The following is a 21696-nucleotide window of genomic DNA, read 5'->3' on the forward strand; positions in this document are numbered from 1 at the left end:
TTAGAATGGGATATATCCATATCGTCAAGTATTATTCATCCACAAAAAGGGATGCACTTCTGATACATGCTATAACATGGATGAAACTTAGAAACATTATGTTAAATGAAAAAAGCCAATTGCAAAAGGCCACATATATTATTCCATCTGTATAAAATGTCCAGAACAGGCAAATACACAGAGACAGAAAGTAGGTTAGTAGTTGTCAAGGGCGGGGGCAGAGAGAAACAAGGAGTGGCTGTATTGGGTACAGTGTTTCTTTTTGGGGTGAAAAAATGTTCTAGATTTAATAGTAGTGATGATTGTAAAAACCACTGAATTGTGCACTTTAAAAGGGTGAATTGGCTGGGTGTGGTGGCTCACAGCTGTAATTCCAGCACTTTGGGAGGCTGACATGGGAAGATTGCTGGAGCTCAGGAGTTCCAGACCAGCCTGGACTACATGGCAAAACCCTGTGTCTACAAAAAATCCAAAAACTGGCCAGGTGCGGTGGGTCACGCCTGTAATCCCAGCACTTTGGGAGGCCGAGGTGGGCAGATCATGAGGTCAGGAGATTGAGACCATCCTGACCAACACAGCGAAACCCTGTCTCTACTAAAATACAAAAAATTAGCTGGGCATGGTGGTGCACGCCTGTAGTCCCAGCTACTTAGGAGGCTGAGGCAGGGGAATCACTTGAACCCAGGAGGTGGAGGTTGCAGTGAGCTGAGATCACGCCACTGCACTCCAGCCTGGTGACCGAGCAAGACTCCGTCTCAAAAAACAAACAAATTAACAAACAAAAAAACAACAAAAACTTAGCTGGGGGTGGTGGTGTGTGCCTGTAGTCCCCACTACTAGGGAGGCTGAGGTAGGAGGATTGCTGGAGCCCAGGAGGTCGAAGCCGAGTCAGTCGAGATTGCATCACTGTACTCCAGCCTGGGCACACAGTAAGACCCTATCTCAAAAAAAAAAAAAAAAGGTGAATTTTATGGTATGTGGATTATACCTTGATTTTTTAAAAAAACTAGGTGCTGTGGAGCACACCTGCAGTCCCAGCTACTCAGGAGGCCGAGGCAGGAGAACCGCTTAAGCCCAAAAGCTTGAATCTAGCCTGGGAAACATAGTGAGATCCCTTCTCTTAAAAGGAAGAAAGAAAAAGAAAAACATAAAACCTTACCCTGTGGCCGGGCACAGTGGCTCATGCCTGTAATTCCAGGATTTTGGAAGGCCAAGGCAGGCAGATCACTTGAAGTCAAGAGTTCGAGACCAGCCTGGCCAACAGGGTGAAAACCTGTCTCTACCAAAAAATACAAAAATTAGCCGGGCATGGTGGTGTGCACCTGTAGTCCCAGCTACGCTGGAGGCTGTGGTGGGAGACTTGCTTGAATCCAGAAGGCAGAAGTTGCAGTGAGCAGAGATAGTGCCAGTGCACTACAGCTTGGGTGACAGGGCAAGACTCTGTCTCAAAAAAACCCCAAAGAAAACCCACCTTACCTAGAACCTTGTATTCCTCCCGATTTCATTTTTCCTTGTTTTTTCCCTAGTCATCGATCATATGCACATATGCAAATTTGAATTTTCCTTTGTCATCAATCCAAAATCATTTTTCCAGCTGCCACACAATCATAACTATGTAATTTTATCTTCTATGGATATAAAAGATTCCACAAATAGACTATAACTTTAATATTGTTGAATAAATTGTTTTCATTTTCCCAATATTAAAAATGTATTTCCAGTACTAGACTGAAGCATATAGCTTCCTTCTCTTTTCATAGTATTTACTTAAGGTAAATTCCCAGGGGTGGAATAATGAGGTAAACGATATACAGTAATTCATGTGGCTTTTGAAACATAATGCCAAACTGTCTGGCAGTGCTGATGCAAATTTATATCATCAACAGAAAAGCATGACTAAACCAGACTCACTTCACCCTTAAGTCATCAATATAAAGTGTCACTATTTTAACATTTAATATATTATAAATGAGAATAGGATAAAAACAATAAATGTTAAGTTTTTTTTCAGTTAGATGGATCTATTTCTGGAATCTGTTCCACTGACAAAATTATATGCTTATGATTTTATAATATTAATAAATTCTTACATTTGGTAATGTTAGATGTTCTTTCCTTATCCTTTTTAGACTATTTTCTTATTTAGTATTTAATTTTCTCTATACATTTTAGAATACAATTGACAAAGTATAACCCTCCTGGAATTTCTAAGGGGTTTGAATATTCAGAATTTTCTAGAAAGTGCTCCCAATGAGCCCCCCACAGAAGAGGGACCATTCTATGTTCTTTCCTAGTATCTCATGCATATCTATCACACAGTATGTATTACACAGGGTTCTGGAAAATTAAATGAAAGGGCCATCTCTTATCTCTGTATATCCCAAGTTAGTGGCATGTAACAGTATATGAAGAAAACATAAGTTGATATCTTCAATAAATAGTGCTGGAAAACTGAATACCCACATGCAGGAGAATAAGAGTAGACTCCTCTCATCATACACAAAAATAAGCTAAAAGTGGACTAGACTTAAATGTAAGATCTAGGACTATAAAACGACTAGAAGAAAACATAGGGGAAATGCTTCATGACATTGGTCCAGGCAAGGATTTTTTGGGTAAGACCTCAAAAGCACAAGCAACAAAGCAAAAATAGACAAATGGGAGTACATCAAACTAAAAAGCTCTGCACAACAAAGGAAACAATCAACACAGCAAAGGGACAACCCACTGAGTGGGAGAAAATATTTGCAAACTTGGCATCTGACAAGAGTTAATATCCAGAATATATAAGAAACTCTAACAATTTAACAGCAACAAAACATTTTTTTTATTAAATAATGAACATAAAACTCGAATAGACATTTCTTAAAAGAAGACATGCAAATGGTTAATAGGCATATGAAAAAATGCTCAACAGGGCTGGGCGTGGTGGCTCACATCTATAATCCCAGCACTTTGGGAGGCCAAGGTGGGTGGATCACCTGAGGTCAGGAGTTCGAGACCAGCCTGGCCAACATGGTGAAACCCTGTCTCTACTAAAAATACAAAACTAGCCAGGCGTGTTGGTGCATGCCTGTAATCCCAGCTATTCAGGAGGCTGAGGCAGGAGAATCACTTGAACCCAGGAGGCGGAGGTTGCAGGGAGCCGAGATGGTGCCATTGCACTCCAACCTGGACAACAAGAGCAAAACTTCGTCTCAAAAAAAAAAAAAAAAAAAAAAAGAAAGAAAAAAGAAAAAATGCTCAACATCACTATGATTATGGAAAGGCAAATCAAAACGACAATGAGATATCGTCTCACTCCAGTTAGAATAGCTATTATCAAAAAAGACAAAAAATAACAAATGATGGTGAGGATGTGGAGAAAGGGATACTCATGTATTGTTGGTGGGAATGTCAATTAGTACAATCATTATGGTCAACAGTATGAAGGTTCCTCACAAAAATTAAAAGTAGAACTACCATATGATCCAGGAATCTCACTACTTGCTTTATAGTCATGCACCAGGTAACAACATTTCCATCAATGACAGACCACATATACGACAGTGGTCCCATAAGATTATAATAAGGTTGAAAAATTCCTATCGCCTAGTGACTATAGTGTTGTAATGTGGTAGTGCAATGCATTACTCTATGTTTGTGGCAATACTGATGTAAACAAACCTGCACTGCCAGTATAGCACATAGAATTATGTATGATACATAATACTTGATAATGATAATAAACAACTATGTTACTGGTTTACAATTTACTATATTATACTTTTTCTTTTTGTTTTAGATTGTAGTCCTTCTACTTATTAAAACAAAGTTAACTGTACAACAGCCTTAGGCAGGTCCTCAGGAGGTATTCCAGAAGAAGGCACTGTTATCATAGGAGATGACAGCTCCATGTGTGTGACTGACCCTAAGACCTTCCAGTGGAACAAGATATGGAGGTGGAAGACAGTGATAGTGATGATCCTGACCCTGTGTAGGCTTAGGCTAATGTGTGTGTTTGTGTCTAAGTTTTTAACAAAAATGTTTAAAGAGTTAAAAAAAATGAAAATAGAAAAAAGCTTATAGAATAGGGATATAAAAAATTTTTGCATACCTGTAAAATGTGTTTGTGTTTTGTTATTACAAAAGTCAAAAAGTTAAAAAAATTAAAAGTTTATAAAGTAAAAAAAGTTAAAGTAAGCTAAGGTTAATTTATTATTAAAGAACAAGATTGTTTTGTAAATTTAGTGTAGTCTTCTAAGTGTACAGTGTTTATAAAGTCTACAGTAGTACATGGTAATGTCCTAGGCCTTCACATTCACTCACCACTCACTCACTGACTCACTCAGAGCAACTTCTAGTCCTGTAAGCTCTATCCATAACTGCTCTATATAGGTATCTTTTATCTTTTATACTGTTATTTTATCTTTTATACTGATATCTTTTAACTTTTATACTGTTATTTTTATGTACTTTTTCTTTGTTTAGATATGCTTAGATACACAAATTCTTACCATTGTGTTATAACTGCCTTCATTGTGTTACAACAGTATTCAGTATAGTAACATGCTATATAGGTTTGTACCCTAGGAGCAATAGGCTATACCCTAAGCCTAGGTGTATAGTAGGCTATACCATTTAGGCTTGTGTCAGTACACTGATGTTTGCACAAGGATGAAATTGCCTGAGGACACATTTCTCAAAATATATCCCCATCATTAGTAATGCATGACTGTATATTCAAAGGAAATAAAATCAGTATGTCAATGAGATACCTATACTCTGTTTATCACAGCACTATTCACAATAGCCAAGATGTGGAATCAACCTAAGCATTCATCAACAAATCAATGGATTTAAAAAATGTATATATACACAATGGAATACTATTTACAATAAAAAAGAATGAAATCCTGCTATTTGTGACAACATGGATGAACGTGGAGGACATTATGTTAAATGAATAAGCCAGGCACAGAAGGACAAATATTATACTGCATAATCTCACTCAGATAGAATCTAAAGAAAGTAGATCTCATACAAGTAGAGCAGAATAGTAGTTAACAAAGATTAGGGAAGGTAGCAGGGAGGGAGGATGGAGAGAGGTTGGTCAATGGGTACTATCGTACCGTTAGGAGGAATAAATTCTGGTGTTCTATTGTACAGTTGGGTGAATACAGTTAACAATAATGAACTGTATATTTCAAAATAGCCAGAAGAGAAGACTGTGAATGTTCTCACCACAAAGAAAAATAATACATGCTTGAGATGATGGATATGCTAATTACCCTGATTTGATCCTTACACAATGTATATATGTATCTAAACCTCACATTGTACTCTAAAAATATGTGTATCACGCGTCAATTAGAAATAAAATTTACAAAGTAAGCTGAATCAATAAATGAATACATCAAAGATACCACTTACATGAGTCAAACAAGCAATTATTGTTCAGTACTATATTATGAGCTATGGGAAAAACAAAGAAAACAGAAAACAAAGGCTTGCCTCTCAGGGAATCTAGAAACTAAAAGGAAGAGGAATTAAAGAGAGCCTACTAATAAACAATTTTGGAAACTATGTAAAATTATAACTGTACAATGATTATATAATTAATGCTTTTATGAATGTAAAAAAGAGTACAAGAAGAATGAATGCTGTAGGAGGTGTGAAGGACTCTCGGAACTTGAGATGGCACTAAGGCACTAAGAGGATTTGGATAAGTGGGAAACAAAAGTAGGTCTACTGGGTAAAAACATGGGCAAAGGCATGAGGTGGAAATTAGCATGATATACAGGAGCCATGGACCTATCCATTCTACAAACAGACTCAACTATTTCTGCCCAAAAAGTTTATTCTATGCAGCAAATAATTAAAATATATTTTTACCTGGAGTTCTCCAAGTTTCTTAGACGTTGATGAAACAATGGTAAAAAATCCATTGATTTGATGGGTTGGAGAAAGTTGAGCTAGTCCATTGATCTGAACTCTACCAATTGGAAGACCGTCAAGTTTGGTGATTACTTCCAGCACCAGCACAGCCATATCTAACCAGAAACAATTACAACATGGATATTTTTCATTTACTTTTATTTTCTTTTTTAAGACGTGGGTAGAGGGGTATATGCGGAAAAGCTTTCTAACTTGAAAAAAAATATTTTATGTTGGATAACACCATTGCATTGGTGAAAGTGAGGGAAATTAGGTACTTTAATAAGTTGCTAATAGGATGGTTAACTGGAAAGCAATTCAGCAATAACTCAAAAAAGTACAAAAGCACATTCCTTTTTCCATGAAGTTCTACTCTTTTTTTTTTTTTTTCTTGAGACAGGGTCTCTCTGTCGCCCAGGCTGGAGTGCACTGGCACAATCATAGTTCACTGCAACCTCGAACTCCAGGACTCAAGTGATTCTCCCGTCCTAGCCTCACAAGTAGCTGAGACTAGAGGCACACGCCACCACACTGGGGTAATTTTTTTTATTTTTGTAGAGACAAGGTCTCACTGTGTTGCCCAGGCTGGTCTCAAACTCCTGGCCTCAAGTGATCCCCTGATCTTGGCCTCCCAAAGTACTGGGATTACAAGTATGAGGCACCAAGGCTAGCCTACTCCTTAAACTTTATTTTACAAGCTGTAAATTGATCTATGTACCAGAATATTTAATAAAATGTGTTTTTTTAATAATGGCAAAATGGTGAAAAATAAAGTAATAAAAAGAATATAAGTAGCTCTATCTATACTGATATGGAACAACATCCAAGATGAATTGCTAAGTAGAAAAAAAAGTGCTGACTGTATATATATATAATCTGTGTAAATAAAAGAAATTATGCAAAGAGCTTTTATTAGTATAGAATTTATTTTATAAGTAAATATATTCTTGTGTAAAGATACACAAGAGACTGGTAACCTTTCATACCTTTAAAATGTTTTACCATGTGCATGTATTTCTTAATAAAAAAAGTGACACAACTGATAGAAAATACAACTGATTTAAAAACTATAACAGAGATAACAAAACTATCTGGAAAAAGTAATTTAACTTAAAAAAGTATTTTAATTTCAAATAATCACTTATCATACCATTCTGGGGGTAGAGGAGTATGAACCCAAGATCAAAAGAACAATAAAGATTCACAGAAGAACAACAAATACCACACACTGAGGAAAAAATAAATCAACTGAACAAAAATATTTAGCATAGCAAGTATTTGATAAGAAAAATATCCTTAAAAGAGTATTGTTAAATGTATTTGCCAATAACTCAGGCTTTGGTTTTGACACACAGGGCAACAAATCTCAGTTTTCATTCTCACCATTTCTAGTTTTGAATTGACAAAGGATTGCCCTTGCACAGCTGCAAGGGTTGGTCCCTGCCTCCCAGGAGTATCTAATTGCATACTCTTGGGTTATATCTGGACCACTGAGCTATTGAGAGCACTTGGAACCAAGAGAAATGAAAATAAACTTCTCAACTATACTCTTTGGTCACTTAGACTAATACCTTCATGCCCAGAGGAGAAGAAATATAATGTATGCATAAGGAATCTCAGATCATTTCAGAACAGTTTAACTTCTGGTATTTTCTTAACCAAAGTTGAGAAAATGGTTCGTTTTCAGCATTTGTTAATACTGTAGTGAAAAGCATGTAGGAATTATTATTAGAAGACTTGTGATTGTGTTCTGACTGCAATATTCACAAGCTATTTCTGTATAAGCCATGGTTGTCTGTAAAGTAGGCTCATAATATTCGCATCACTGCTGTGTGAGGAACTGGGGTTGCTGCAAGCAGAACACTAGTACAGTGCAGTGTCTTCCCACATGGTAGTTGCTGAATGGTTGGTAAATGACTTTAGGCAAATTACTTGACATATCATAGTCCCTGTGTAACAACTTGATATGGTTTGGCTGTGTCCCCATCCAAATCTCATCTTGAATTGTAATTCCCATAATCCCCATGTGTCATGGGAAGGACCGGGGGAGATAACTGAATCACAAGTGCGGTTCTCCTTATCCTGTTCTCATGATAGTGAGTTAGCTCTCACGAGATCTGATGGTTTTATAAGGGGCTTCCTGCTTTGCTGGGCACTCATTTTTCTCTCTCCTGCTGCCATGTGAAGGACGTGTTTGCTTCCCCTTCTGCCATGATTGTAAGTTTCCTGAGGCCTCCCCAGCCATGTGGAACTGTGAGTCAATTAAACATCTTTTCTTTATAAATTACCCAGTTTCAGGTATGTCTTTATAGCAGCATGAGAATGGACTAATACACCACTCATGGGGGTTATCTGAAAGTCATATGAGCAAATAGATATAAAAGTGCTTTGTAGACTATAAAATGATGTACACATGAAGAATAAGGGAAATGGACTAACATGTATTCATTGGCTATTTACTAACAGCCAGGGTCTTCCACATCTCATTAATTCTCTTAACAACTCTATGATACAGGTGTTTCTGTCTTCATTTGGGAATAAAAGAGGCTCCGCAAAGTCATGTATATTCCTAGGTTCACCCAGCTTTAAATTGACAGAACTGGGCTAAAACTCAGTTCTATCCAATTATAAGTCCACTACACTTAATTATAAGTCCACTACACTATTCATCACTTCTAGGACAAAAAGCTTAATTCTTAGTAGACTTCTGACCTTTATACTTCACTTGTTGTGGAATTAGAATCCCTATTGTCCAGCACTATTCCTACTCCGATTTGTCTTTCACATTCCTACTAACTGAATCCTATCTGATCAAAGAGAGGTAAAAATCACGTAGTGTAGCCATAATTTTCTCAGTTTCTACTCTAGTCGTTCCATGCTCCAAACATTTTCATGGCTGCTATTTTCTGCAACAGAATAAAACGTAAAGGAAGAAAGATGTAAGAGTATGAGGCATATCTCAGAATCCTATAATCCTTCTATTTCCTAAGGCAGTATAATACAATAGAAGTATCAATAATTTCGGAGTCAAGTGCCTCCCTGAATTTAGGGTTGGTGCCAGGGTAACCTTGGGTTAGTTACTTTTAACTCTTTGAACCTCAAATTCTTCACTAAGAAAATCAGGATAATACCCGTTGCAAATGTACAGGGCCTCAGAGCATGCTTTCTAGTGCTCTGCAGAGGCTTCATCTTATTTCTCCTACTGTATTTTCACTTTCTGTAAACAAAAAGTTATGAAGATTTAAAATGTAAAGGTTTTCTCATTAGTTAAACAGAAATCTGTACTTAACATGTTTTTGCAATTGCCTTAACTTCTGTTTAGAATAAGGTAAAATAGATATGAAGAAAGTGGCCAGGCATGGTGGCTCACCTGTAATCCCAGCACTTTGGGAGGCCAAGGCAGGAGGATTGCTTGGGTATGGAAGTTTGACACCAGTCTGGGGAACAACAATGAGACCTCATCTCCACAAAAAATACAAAAATTAGCTGAGTGTCGTGGCATGTGCTTATATTCCCAGCTGCTCAGGAGGCTGAGGTGGGAAGATTGCTTGAACCCAGGAGGTTGAGGCTACAGTGAACTGTGTTTGCATCGCTGACTCCAGCCCAGCTGACTGAGAGAGACCTTTTCTCAAAAATAAAATAAAATAAAATAGATATGAAGAAATAAATAAAATGATTTTAAACATCAAATAAGATGATAGACTTGAAAGTATTTCAAAAACTGTAAAATGTGATACATTTCCTCTTCTTTTTTTATATGTTATTTTTATCTGAGGAACTCATATAATCGTTCTTACTACCTCTCTCCAGCCTAGAAAAAAAGAGCAACCCCATCTCATTTCAAATGTTAATTCTGGCATAGCCTATATATTTTACTCATTTGTAAATCTCTTCATACAATAGTGACTTCTCCTTTTTTGACTGATACAGTATCCTAATTACAAGGTTATTTTGCACTTGTCTTAATACCTTAAGTGTAATAAAAACGGCTTGAGAAAAAAATATGGTTCATGCTAATATGTGACAACATATTAATTAGTTTACTTTTTGCATTTTGTATTAAGTGAAATATGTACACAAAAGAGTAAATAAAATAATAATAATGCGAATACCTACCACACAGCTTAAGAAATAGCATACTTTTTCCAAGTTTTTGGTTAGAGCACATACTTTTGTGAACTAATATTTGATGTCTTATCTCTTCATTTTCTGTCATTTTCTTTCTTTTTTAGAAACAGGGTCTCACTCTGTCACCCAGGCTGGAGTACAGCGGCATGAACATGGCTCACTGCAGCCTCGACTTCCTGGGCTCAAGTGATTTCTCTCACCTCAGCCTCCCAAGTAGCTGGGACTACAGGTGTGCACCACCATGCCCAGCTAATTAAAAAAATGTTTTTTTGTAGAAACAGGGTCTTGCTATGCATGTGGAATCTAATTTTTTTGTAGAAACAGGGTTTTGCCCAGGCTGGTCTTGAACTCTTGGCCTCAAGTGATCTTCCTGCCTCAGCCACCAAAGTATTGGGATTACAGGCGTGAGCCACCAGATTCAGCCTCTTATTGCTTCATTTTCTAAAAAACATGTCATGTCGGCTGGGTGCGGTGGCCCACACCTGTAATCCCAGCACTTTGGGAGGCTGAGGCGAGCAGATCGTGAGATCAGGAGATTGAGACCATCCTGGCTAACATGGTGAAACCCCATCTCTACTAAAAATACAAAAAATTAGCTGGGTGTGGTGGCAAGCACCTGTAGTCCCAGCTACTCAGGAGGCTGAGGCAGGAGAATGGCGTTAACCCGGGAGGTGGGAGGCGGAGCTTGCAGTGAGCCAAGATTGCGCCACTGCACTCCAGCCTGGGCAACAGAGTGAGACTCCGTCTTAAAAACAAAAAACAAAAAAAAGAAAAAACCATGTCATGTCTACAGTTGGACTGTCACTTATAAGGTTCACCTCATGTGTCTCCTATTGAAATTCTATCTTTTCCATGGCCTTCTTTCTTAACTAGAATTATGAAATTTGGGTGCTGGCACATTTGATGTTTTAACTCTTTCAATTTACTGGTGGGAAAATTAAGGCCCAAGAAGATGAAATGGCTTGCTCAAAGTCAAACAGCAAGAGCATAGAGTAGAAGCAGGATTCTGGCTTCTTAATAACATAAGATTAGCCCTTATTAACTTCCTAGAATATTCATATGATATTACTATATGTATCAAGTAATCAGACATTTAATTATATACTGTCTGGCATTGCTCAATACTGTTTCATGTATGTCAGTTTTGTTTTCAACTAATCTTTAAGTTCCTTTTGGGCAGGGAATACATCTCAAATCTCTGTACACACTGCCTGAGTCTTAATATTTTTATAAGACTTGTACCTACAATGTGTCAGCTACTAGACCGATCACTTTACAAACATTTTTTTCATTTAGTATTCACAATAATTCCTGACAGGTAAGTGCTATTTTTCCCAACTAACTAATAGGAAACTGGGGCCCTGAGATGCTAAGGAACCTCTCAGCATCACCTAACAATCTAGTCCTGAAGCCAGAGTTCAAACTCTAGACTGTCTAGATGTCAACCCGTTCAACCGGGTTGCTTCTTTGTGCAAATATCTAGAAAATGGAAGGGCAACTATATGATCCCATTTTACAGATGGGGAAACAGGAATCAGATATGGGAAGAGACTTTCCTAAAATCATGTAGTTGGTAACACCAATGTAAATGTTCGGATGCCAAGTCCAATGCACCAGTATACCATAAGATGTTCAAATAAATGTCTGACCTGTTGATTACCATGTTAATAAATACCTTCTCTCTTATTGAATTTCTAATCACTCCTCATTTGTTATATTATATAAAAATACTACCTGAGAATTTAATTTTTAAGCTTACAGTACCAAGATTATTTATATCTTTTAATCGCACTTACTGCTTTTAACCTACTATTAATAACTAAACTTTTTTGTGAAGTTAGAGTTCGGGATCATTCTTATTAATTTTTTGGATTTTTTGTAAACCCCATGGTGCCTAAAACAATGTGTAGTATGTGCTAAACATATTTTTTGAATGACTGAATTACAGCATTTGTTCTTTACATGTTGATGTTTCAAAAATTTTTTCTCGAGAGAATGTAAGTTACTCAAGGACAAGTTAATCTTTAACTCACCCCTGGCTCTCCAATATTCTGAGCCCAACCATGTTTACATGATAAATGCTCGAATTTTATTGACTTGAACTGAATTGACTTGATAAATAACCCCATCATCCAAAATGTATTTATGTGAAAGCTTGACCTGAATAAAGAAATAACATAGTACACTCAGAATACTTTTCTTGTACAAAAATAAAGACATCTTGGCTTCTGGTTCCCTACGGAGGGATGCTTTCCATTTCTGAACATCTGTAATACTAACTCACTAAACCATTCATTTGGCATTTAGTATGTATTATCGTGTACTATTGGTAAATTTTACATCTATATCCTCTTTCCTTGAGTATAATGTAAACCCCAGAGTTGAGACTACAGTTATTACCTAAAAAAGCATGGTGTAGTGAAAAGAGCATGAGTTTTGGTGACAGACAGAAGTGGGTTCAAATCCTAATTCAGCCATTTATCAACTTTGTGACCTTAGAAAGTATTCATTTCATCTCTCCAAACTTGTTTAATTGTCTATAAAACAGAGAAAATACCTATCTTTCAGGGTTATTGTAAGGATTAGAAGTAATACATTTCAAAACTGCTGGCACACAGTAACACTCAATAAATTTACAAAGAAAAATGTCTACTATAAAAACTCTTTGACTCTTCAATAATTAAGAATGCCCATATATGCTAGGTACACAACAACACTTATTGCTGACAATATAACCACATGCTTTGTATTACGTCTGCAGGTGCAATGATAAAACAATAACATACCTGTTAGATAAGAGGTAAACTGTTTTGGACCACAACGAATAGCATAACGTGTAGTTGTTCTCACAGCTTTTGGTTCAGTCTGCAATGCATCCCTGGGACAAAAGAGGGTTCCATCTGATGTTTCTCCCCACCATCTCACTCGGACAAGTACACAAGTGGGAGGCTTTGCAATCTTCCATATGACTCTATTAACAGTAAGTTTTAGAAAGCAGCGTAGCTGGCCTTCAACCAGAGGTGGCAGGCTTGTAGATGGAGAAATGTCACTTAAACCTGTAGAGGAATCCAAGAAAACTGAGTCAAAATTTAGACTAAATATAGAAAACATATAATATGCTTTTTGAATGAAAACAAACAGAACACTTTAGTCTTAAGTTCAGCAATTTATCACCACTTAGAAAGAAGGTTTATCCTACCCATTATTCTAATACATGAGAAGTAACTATCAAATCAGACCACCGAATAATCTATCTGGTCATGTAAGCCACTCTGATAACTAATTAGTATTTAAGGTTTGATTTTATTTACTCTAAGTTAAGAACATACCAACAAAGACACACTAATATAAACTTTTCTTTAATTGAGTTACTATTTGAAAAATACAAGTATCAGAAGTAGTTGACATTTTTCTAAGTATGGTTGAAATTTTTCTAAGTACAGTTGTTTTAATTATTGCAACATCTATGGTTTTTAAGATATGTAATCTTTAACTCTCTTTTTAAAAAAATCACTAACCATAAAACAGCAACAACTCCCTTCACTCACAAACGATTTAGACTATATCATACAACTCAGCATTTCAATGAAGAACGTCTTAAATTGTAACTTTTCTTTCCTGCCAAGATCACACAGTCAGTGAGGACACAGACTATCTAATCTTCAGATTCTGCCACTATTTTTAACACAGTGCTGGGTTCATATATTTATTGGCTTTAGTATTTATTGGATTTCATAAAGACATTAAAGTGTAAACAAAGCAATTAATCATGACTTTCTAAAAAATTTTCCTTTAATGACCCTGATTGTCTTTCATTCATAGTACCTTTTCGGGAAAACTTAAAGGAGATTTAAGAAACCATTCCTATATTATTTATCTTTTTTTTCCTTTGACTTTTCTTTGAGGAGTGGTTATGCCTCAAAGAAGAAAATATATGGAATGTATCAGATCAGGACTAATTATTTGGACTTCTAATGCCAACACCGCCTCTGCCCTCTATAGTGGAGAAAAGACCCACCATAATCCTTATGGATAGTTTCAACATAAAAATTATACACAGTTGTGTATACATTTCTACATATGGAAATGGTATAGCAAAAAGTGTATTCTGTTCTATGCTATGTTATATCATTTCTACTTTGACTTTCCGATTATCAACCAAACATGCTTAACTGTTTTGACACAGGGAGCACTAGTATGCTTCAGTCTCAGATCCTCCTATCTTTCCTGGCAGGAAAGTCAGTATCTCAAAACTGCCTTAGTAATCTTTAAACAGCTTGGATAAGAGTAATTCCCAGATTGTAGCTTCAGTCCTCAACCCAATGGCCTAATGTCCTATCACTGTTCCCAATACTTCTTTTCTCGCTAAACTGCCTACAATGCAAAAAGGCAGGGTCACCCACTGTCCTTTTTCCCTTCGAGGCAGTCTTGTAGAGATTCAATGTCAAGTTTCCTGATCTGCCCTGGGTTCCTAGGTTGACTGTTCTCACTGCAGCTAACATCCCCTACTCGGTGAGCTTGTGTCTCCTTGAGCTGCTAACCTGATGAGGACTCTCTGCTGCACACTCTTTCATGATCTCAGGTCCTTCAGGAGATCGTCATGCCCTTACCCCCACTCCAATCCTATCACACCTGTCATTCCCCACTCTTCCCGGCTCTATACTCTACAATTATTTTTCCCAACTCCTGCTCATAGTCAGCCCTTCATACTTCATTCATTCAACTAACATTTACCGAGTCCTGCTTTGTACTAATCCTTGGTCATTCAGTAATGTATAAAACGTGATTCTTGCCCACAATCACACAACAAATGATATAATCCCTTTGCCAATTTATGTTTCTTCCTGTCCCTGTGGACCTCGAAAGCTACACACACACATACATTTCACTTTGTTATCAAAACCAATCCCATCATTGTTTGTTCTTCTCCTCTACAGTCATCCTACCGGTAACCTTCATCTCATTAATCGCCAGTCTGTGGCCCCTACCCCAGCCCCTAATTCCTTTCCATTCTCTGGAGGGCCAATTGCCCTTCCTTTTAACCTTCTGGTTCCCTGGCTATTTCCCTTCTTACGTCCCTTTTCTTGTTTATCCAGCGGGGGTGCGGGTCTCCCTAAAATTCCTTACACCCTGCTCTCCTATTACGCTTTCCTCAATCTTTGATCGCTCAGGTTACCTCTTTTTTTGCGCCCACGGCTGCCCCCAGACCCTTGGCCTTTTCGTTGTTTCATGATGAGCCCGAGCTCTTCTTCACCAGCTCAACTCCGTCTCCAGCACCTAAGCAGTATCCTCCCGCCATCCCTCCCCACGGCGCCTGCGTTCCCCGGCAACCGGCGCCGCTGGGCAGCCTGGGAGGCAGGAAAAAGCGACTCTTCCTCTAACAGTCTCCGGAAAACGGTGCGAAGAGAAGGCGCCAAGACGCCTTCCCTCCAATACACTACAATACCCAGGACGCTTTGCTACAATACCTCTCCGGGGTTGGCTGGGGGGCGCCTCCAGCTGCGCAAGCGCATAGGGATGCGCCCTTTGTGGACTCCATTGCGCAGGGTGCATTGCCCTGAAGAGCGCTCCTCCTTCCGGTGAAAGTCGTCGGGTTCCCAGCCGGGAGTCTGCGGAGTTCTCATACTCCGTTACCCAGCTTCCTTTGTGTGAGGGCTGTTGCGCACTTCCGGTGGAAGCGCTGAAGCGAGTGGGTGGAGTTTACGGAGCCGGTGGACGGTAGGCGGTGCTACGGGTAGCTGGGTGCTGTCCAAAGGCGACAGGGCGTCGTTAGGGGAGCGAGTCGTGACCGGTTGGGCCACACTCAACGTGGGACGAAGCTTCGCCTACTGTTTGACTACGTGCGTGCAGCCTCCCCTCGATGTCGGCCCTCGAAAAGAGCATGCACCTCGGCCGCCTTCCCTCTCGCCCACCTCTACCCGGCAGCGGGGGCAGTCAGAGCGGAGCCAAGATGCGAATGGGGTACGTGACCCATACCCCTTCTCCCTATGGGCCAGGCCCCAGCCGTTGGAGAATGGTATCTCTGGGCGTTCAGAGAGGCACGGGAAAGGAGTCTACTGATAGGAGAAAATGTTGGCGGCCTGGAGATATTTAGATGGAGTAGAAGGCAGATTGGGGGACTAGGGGAGGCGCCAAGTCAATAGAAATTGGAGGAAAAATAACGTTGTTGAAGGGAGAGGGGAATGAGGCAAAGGTTGGGGAAGCTGAGAGACTAACATAAGGGATCTGAGAATCACCTCCACAATAAAGGAGGCTTAGAAAAGGGAGTAGAACGGTGACAAAGGTGGAGGAGAATCGGCCAGGGAAGGTGGAGGGAAGTGGGGAATGACTGAGAGAAAAGTTGAGGGGAATTGGGCCAACAACTAAGGAAAGGTTTGGGAGGAGTAGATATTATCAGAGTTCTAATATCTACACTGTGAGAACTAGATACTAGAAAAGCTGAGGGGGGTAGAAAACACTCGAGACAGGGCTGGAGAAGGAAAGAGGAGAACTAGGAAGCAGACGATTCTAGAGAATTCCCAGAGGTGTAAAGACAGTTTCAGCGAATGAGAGGTGAGATTAGGTCTGTTAAGGGAGAATGAGAAAGTTTAGGGAGTAGGCCTAAGGTAAGGTGGAGAACATAGCCACGAAGATTGTTAAGGGTAATAGGAATGTGCTGAGAAGCTGGACAGGATAAGGGAGAGAGAAGAAGGAGAGGACTGAAGAATTTACAGAGTGACCATAGGCTCTAAAGATTGAGAGATGACTATAAATACGGTTTAGTGAATGGAAGTGCTGCAGTTGTAAGGTCTGGGAAGCTTAGAGGAAGATTTGGGCAATCAGTTTTTGCTGGGCTAGTAGATCTGAGGGAAGCGACGTACTGGCCTAAGACTTTGAATTAGTGAAGCATTGGGAGTTCGGGAAATAGTTTGCTGGAAAGGAAGGAGAGCCATGTAGAAGAGATAGGTTTTGGAATTTTAGATCGTTAAATGGCTTGTGCCAGGTTAGGGGATACTTGGGCCGAGGAGAAAGAATGAGGTGAACATGGGAGAAGTAATTGCTGGGAAGTGGAGAGAATTGAATAGGCATTTGGTTTTGAGGGGATATTTGTAGTTTCAGACAGGATTCTGGGAATTAGTGACTGTAAAGAGAAAAGGAGTAGGAAAGATACTTAGGTATGAGGGCTCAAGAGTATATTTGGGATTCTAGAGATGAATTGGTAGATATTCTTTGAAAAAGGACTACAGAAGAGAAACCTTAGGTTCTGAAGAAGTAATATGTGTAAAAACTTATCAAAAAGGAGGTGAGAGTAGGAGATGCAGTACTGTGACAGTAAGTCCTAGGGATGAAAAGAAAGGAGAATCCTATAAAACAGTGGGGTAAAGGAATGGGAAAAATGGGTGGAAAAACCAGGGAAGGAAACTAAGAATTGAGTGGAGACCTGCTATGATACGCAGTAGAAAAATGAGAAAACTTTAGCAGGAGGAGATAGAGAGATAGACGCACAATAGAGGTAGAAGGCTACATAGAAGGTAAAGTGAAGATTGTTTTGGCTTTGGAAGACAGAAAAGTTGGACTATAACATGAATAAAGAGAATTTGGAAACTGACCCATAACATTATTTGGGAAAACTAACCTGGAGTTTAATATTAATGTAACATTAATTGTTGTTAAATATCTTAGTTGCTGCCTTTCTTAAAATAAATTTGATTTTTCAGTATACCAGCACCCTTCTATACAAATACATAAGAAAATCAGATTTTTAATAATTATACATTCCTTAGATAAGCTTAATTAGAGCTCAGCTTCTCATTTTGGAGAAACAAGTTCTCTGAAGATTGAAGAACTGGATGAAGATACTGAGAGAAAATAAAAGGAAAATCTGCTGATTAGAAGATTGTATAATTGTTAGTAATTTATCGTTTTTATTTTTTATTACTTTTCATTTTATTTTTTTTTAGAGACAGAGTCTCACTCTGTTGCCCAGGCTAGAGTGCAGTGGCACAATCTCGGCTCACTGCAACTTCCACCTCCCGGGCTCAAGTGATTCTTGTGCCTCAGCCTCCCAAGTAGCTGGGATTACAGGCATGCACCACCACGCCCGGCTAATTTTTGTATTTTTAGTAGAGAGGGGATTTCGCCATGTTGGCCAGGCTGGTCTTAAACTCCTGGCCTTAAGTGATCTGCCCCACTTGGCTTCCCAAAGTACTGGGATTATAGGAGTGAGCTACTGTGCCTGGACAACTTACCTTTTTAAAAAGATGCTTTGGTCTTCTTGGTTTAGGTTAACGGCTTATCCTGGAAAAGAAAGTTCTTTAGAAAGGCCTTTATTTATGATAGTATTGTAAAGAGAAGAGCATATATTGGCGAATATTTGTGTGGTCCTCAAATGGCTTATTTTCCCGTATCTTTCTTTTCTACTTTATTGGTATATAAGCAGGCTTCATCTAAGTCTCATGGTAGTAATAATGTAGATTCTCTTTCTCCTTAGAATCATAAAGCTGAGAGAAAGCATAGACATGGTCTTATTTCACCACTTCATCATGTAGTTGAGGAACCCAATATTCAGAGAGTTCTGTATTCTATAAGGGAATGTATTAATAAATGAGGGAACTGAGACTCAGATATTCCTAAGGTGCCCTAGAAGCTTAGCGGTAGGGCCGTTAAGGACTAGGACTTGGGTCTCTTGACTGTGAGACCCATTGTGTATTTTGGAGTCATAATTGTCATCTGGGAATACTTATTTTGAGTTGTGTGTCTTACTCATTTGCATATAACCTAGGATTCAGTCTTTTTCTTCAGTCGTAATTTATGAAGTCTCACACCAATTTCAAAGCATTCTTTATGTCTCCTTATGCTTACTTGCTTTTTTCTTAACTTCCATTCTTCCACTCTATCTATGTTACTCACAAGTTAGTCCTGTTCTCTTGATAGTCTCTTGTGTGGCTTACTCTTAACTATTTTTCATGATCTCTTGCCTTCAATTTCACTAAACATTATTTAGGCATGTTTGCATATTCAGGGTGCATATTCTGAGTTGGTGATTTTTCATGAGTTTCCATAATTCAGTTTTTCAGATTAGATTTAGTAATTCCAAAGTATTGTTGGATAATTTAATAATAGCAATTTTTAAAGTAAGTACTGTGTGCCAGACATTGTAATGGTAACTTTATGTTATTTAATGTGTCCACAGACCTGCATGGTGAATATTTTCCTGCATTGTGGGTAAAGACATTCAGACCCAGAGATTAAAAGTAACCCAACTAGTAGGTAGCAGAGCTAGGATTCAATCTAAGTTTAGTCTCTAGAATCCATTCACTTTTCAGTACACTAATATTTTCTCTTGGGTAAGGCCTGAAATCCTGGTGTCACTCTTCCTTTTAATAGATGCCAATGGATGTTGCCAAAAACAGTGGTTTTGAACTTCTTTATTAAAGCTTTTAGAGCTACTCTGACTAAAGTAGATTTGAGATCCCTATTTGCTTTGCACCCCTGGTGTGCTTGAGAGAAGTATCTTTTGAAAGTCACTGCTTTCGTATATACTATTACTGTTAGAGGAACTATAAAATATTAAAGCCATTCATTATTCAACGTGTTTTTGGTTTATCAGTAGTTGTACTTTTTGGCCAGGTGTGGTGGCTCATGCCTGTAATCTCAGCACTTTGGGAGGCCAAGGCGGGTGGATCACCTGAGGTCGGGAGTTCAAGACCAGCCTGACCAACATAGAAAAACACCGTCTCTCCTAAAAATACAAAATTAGCTGGCGTGGTGGCACATGCCTGTAATCCCAGCTACTCAGGAGGCTGAGGCAGGAGAATCACTTGAACCTGGGAGGCGGAGGTTGTGGTGAGCCGAGATCGCGCCATTGCACTCCAGCCAGGGCAACAAGAGCGAAACTCCATCTCAAAAAAAAAAAGTTCTACTTTTCTATTATTATCTCTTAAATTCCTTTTTTTTTCTTTTGCAAGAGATAGGGTCTTGCTGTGTTGCCCGGGCTGAAGTACAGTGGCTTTTCACAGGCATAATCTTGGTGCATTACAACCTCAAACTCGTGGGCTCAAGCAGTCTTCCCACTTCATCCTCGAGTAGGTAGGACTGAGGATGCATGCTAGCATGCCCAGCTCTGTAGTGATTTAACTGACATGTATATAGTAGTCCCTTTTTATATTCTATGAGGTAAACTAGGGCAGGAGTTAATATTTTCTTTTAATAAATGAGAAAACTGAAATGTTCATTGACTTGCCTAAGATCACAGAATCATTATGTGGCAGGAACAACATTCAAACCCAGGACTTCGTATTTTTAGTCCATTGTTCTTTCTATAGCTTGCATTGAAGGGTTTGATATTTGAAGTGACAAAGATCTAAGTTTGAAGCCCAACTTAGGTATTTACATTGGTCGAGTCATTTAACTTCTCATAGTCTATTTTCTTATCTCTAAAATGAGAATACTTCTGCTTACCTGAGAGTGCTGTGAGAATAAGATAATACATAAAAAGCACTTATAGTTCCTGACACTGACACATAAGCTCTTAAAGAATGATAGCTAGTAGATAATTATACATTGAGAACTGTGAAGAAGGTTCATAGTTTATGTGGAAGCTCTCCTTTCAGTTTCTTATGTTATCAGCTTTTTTGTCCCCACAAGCTGTATGTTTATTCATATCTGATTAGATAGTCTTTCATCCATCTTCTTAAATTTATTATGGATATCAGGCCTCTTAGGAAGGCTTTAATGAGCTATTCACACAGATGGGGAAATAAAGGGCAAAGTGAAGTGATTTGCTCAAGGTCACAAATTGAGTTACTAAAATAATCAAATCCCAGTATTTCTGGTTTTTTTTTATTTTTTCATTAGATTTTTTAAAAATTAAGTTAAATTTATATGCCATAGAATTCACTCTTTTAAATGTACAATTCAGTGATTTTTAGTATATTCACTCGGTTGTACAATTACCACCACTAATTGCAGAACATTTTCATCCTCCCATAAACTCGTTACTCATTAGCATCTTCCCTTCCTCCCAGCATGTATTGCTTCTGGATCTTGAGTCACAGAAAGGCTTTTCCTTTTTTTGGGTTATAAAGGAATCATTTACATTTTTTCCTGGTACCTGTATAGTGTCCTTTTTTTTTTTTTTTTTTTTTTTGAGACAGAGTCTTGCTCTGTCACCGAGGCCGGATGGAGTGCAGTGGTGTGATCTTGGCCCACTACAACCTCCACTTCCCGAGTTCAGGCGATTCTCCTGCTTCAGCCTCCCAAGTAGCTGGGATTACAGGCATGCACCACCACACCCAGCTAATTTTTGTATTTTTAGTAGAGATGGGGTTTCATTATGTTGGCCAGGCTGGTCTTGAACTCCTGGCCTCAGGTAATCCACCCACCTCAGCCTTCCAAAGTGCTGGGATTACAGGCATGAGCCAATTTTTTTTTAATCCATTTGAAGTTTATCTTGATATGCAAAGTGAGGAAAAGAAGACATTTTATTTTTATCCAAAGGCTATCTAGTTGTTTTCATCATTTATTAAATTTTTTAGTCCTTTACCCATTATGTAAATTTCACTACAATAAAGAAATAGTCCTGGCCAGGCTCAGTGGTCCATGCCTGTAATCCCAGCACTTTGGGAGGCCAAGGCGTGTGGACCACTTGAGCTTGGGAGTTGGAGACCAGCC

The 21696-nt window shown here is 38.7% G+C and overlaps 2 protein-coding genes across 17 annotated transcripts in view; one reads left to right on the forward strand and one right to left on the reverse strand.

Moving 5' to 3' along the window:
• The window catches only part of C2CD3 (C2 domain containing 3 centriole elongation regulator), a 162507-nt gene extending 146819 nt beyond the window's left edge, over positions 1-15688 (reverse strand). For 6 of the 13 annotated variants that reach the window (XR_002938508.3, XM_063783205.1, XM_054661516.2 and 3 more), the window contains exons 1-3: positions 15513-15688; positions 12831-13100; positions 5875-6032 (exon numbers count right to left, since the gene is read on the reverse strand). Coding sequence is in view for 8 of the 13 variants with exons in the window: in XM_063783205.1 (XP_063639275.1) it covers positions 5875-6032; positions 12831-13100; positions 15513-15597 (513 nt within the window). In the remaining 5 variants the exon portion in view is untranslated. Of the gene's footprint in view, positions 1-5874; positions 6033-12830; positions 13101-15220; positions 15444-15512 lie in introns of those variants that run through there. The other 7 variants (XR_010147281.1, XM_063783206.1, XM_024347347.3 and 4 more) reach the window with 3 other exon arrangements.
• PPME1 (protein phosphatase methylesterase 1) overlaps positions 15556-21696 on the forward strand; it is an 83147-nt gene continuing 77006 nt past the window's right edge. For 3 of the 4 annotated variants that reach the window (XM_009423749.4, XM_009423748.5, XM_054661525.2), the window contains exon 1: positions 15706-16005. In XM_009423749.4, coding sequence (XP_009422024.1) covers positions 15905-16005 — 101 coding nt within the window. In that variant the 5' untranslated portion in view covers positions 15706-15904. Of the gene's footprint in view, positions 16006-21696 lie in introns of all 4 variants that reach the window. The other variant, XM_001174909.6, reaches the window with a different exon arrangement.

Source organism: Pan troglodytes, chromosome 9 (genome assembly GCF_028858775.2).
Source record: "Pan troglodytes isolate AG18354 chromosome 9, NHGRI_mPanTro3-v2.0_pri, whole genome shotgun sequence".
NCBI lineage: Eukaryota > Metazoa > Chordata > Mammalia > Primates > Hominidae > Pan > Pan troglodytes.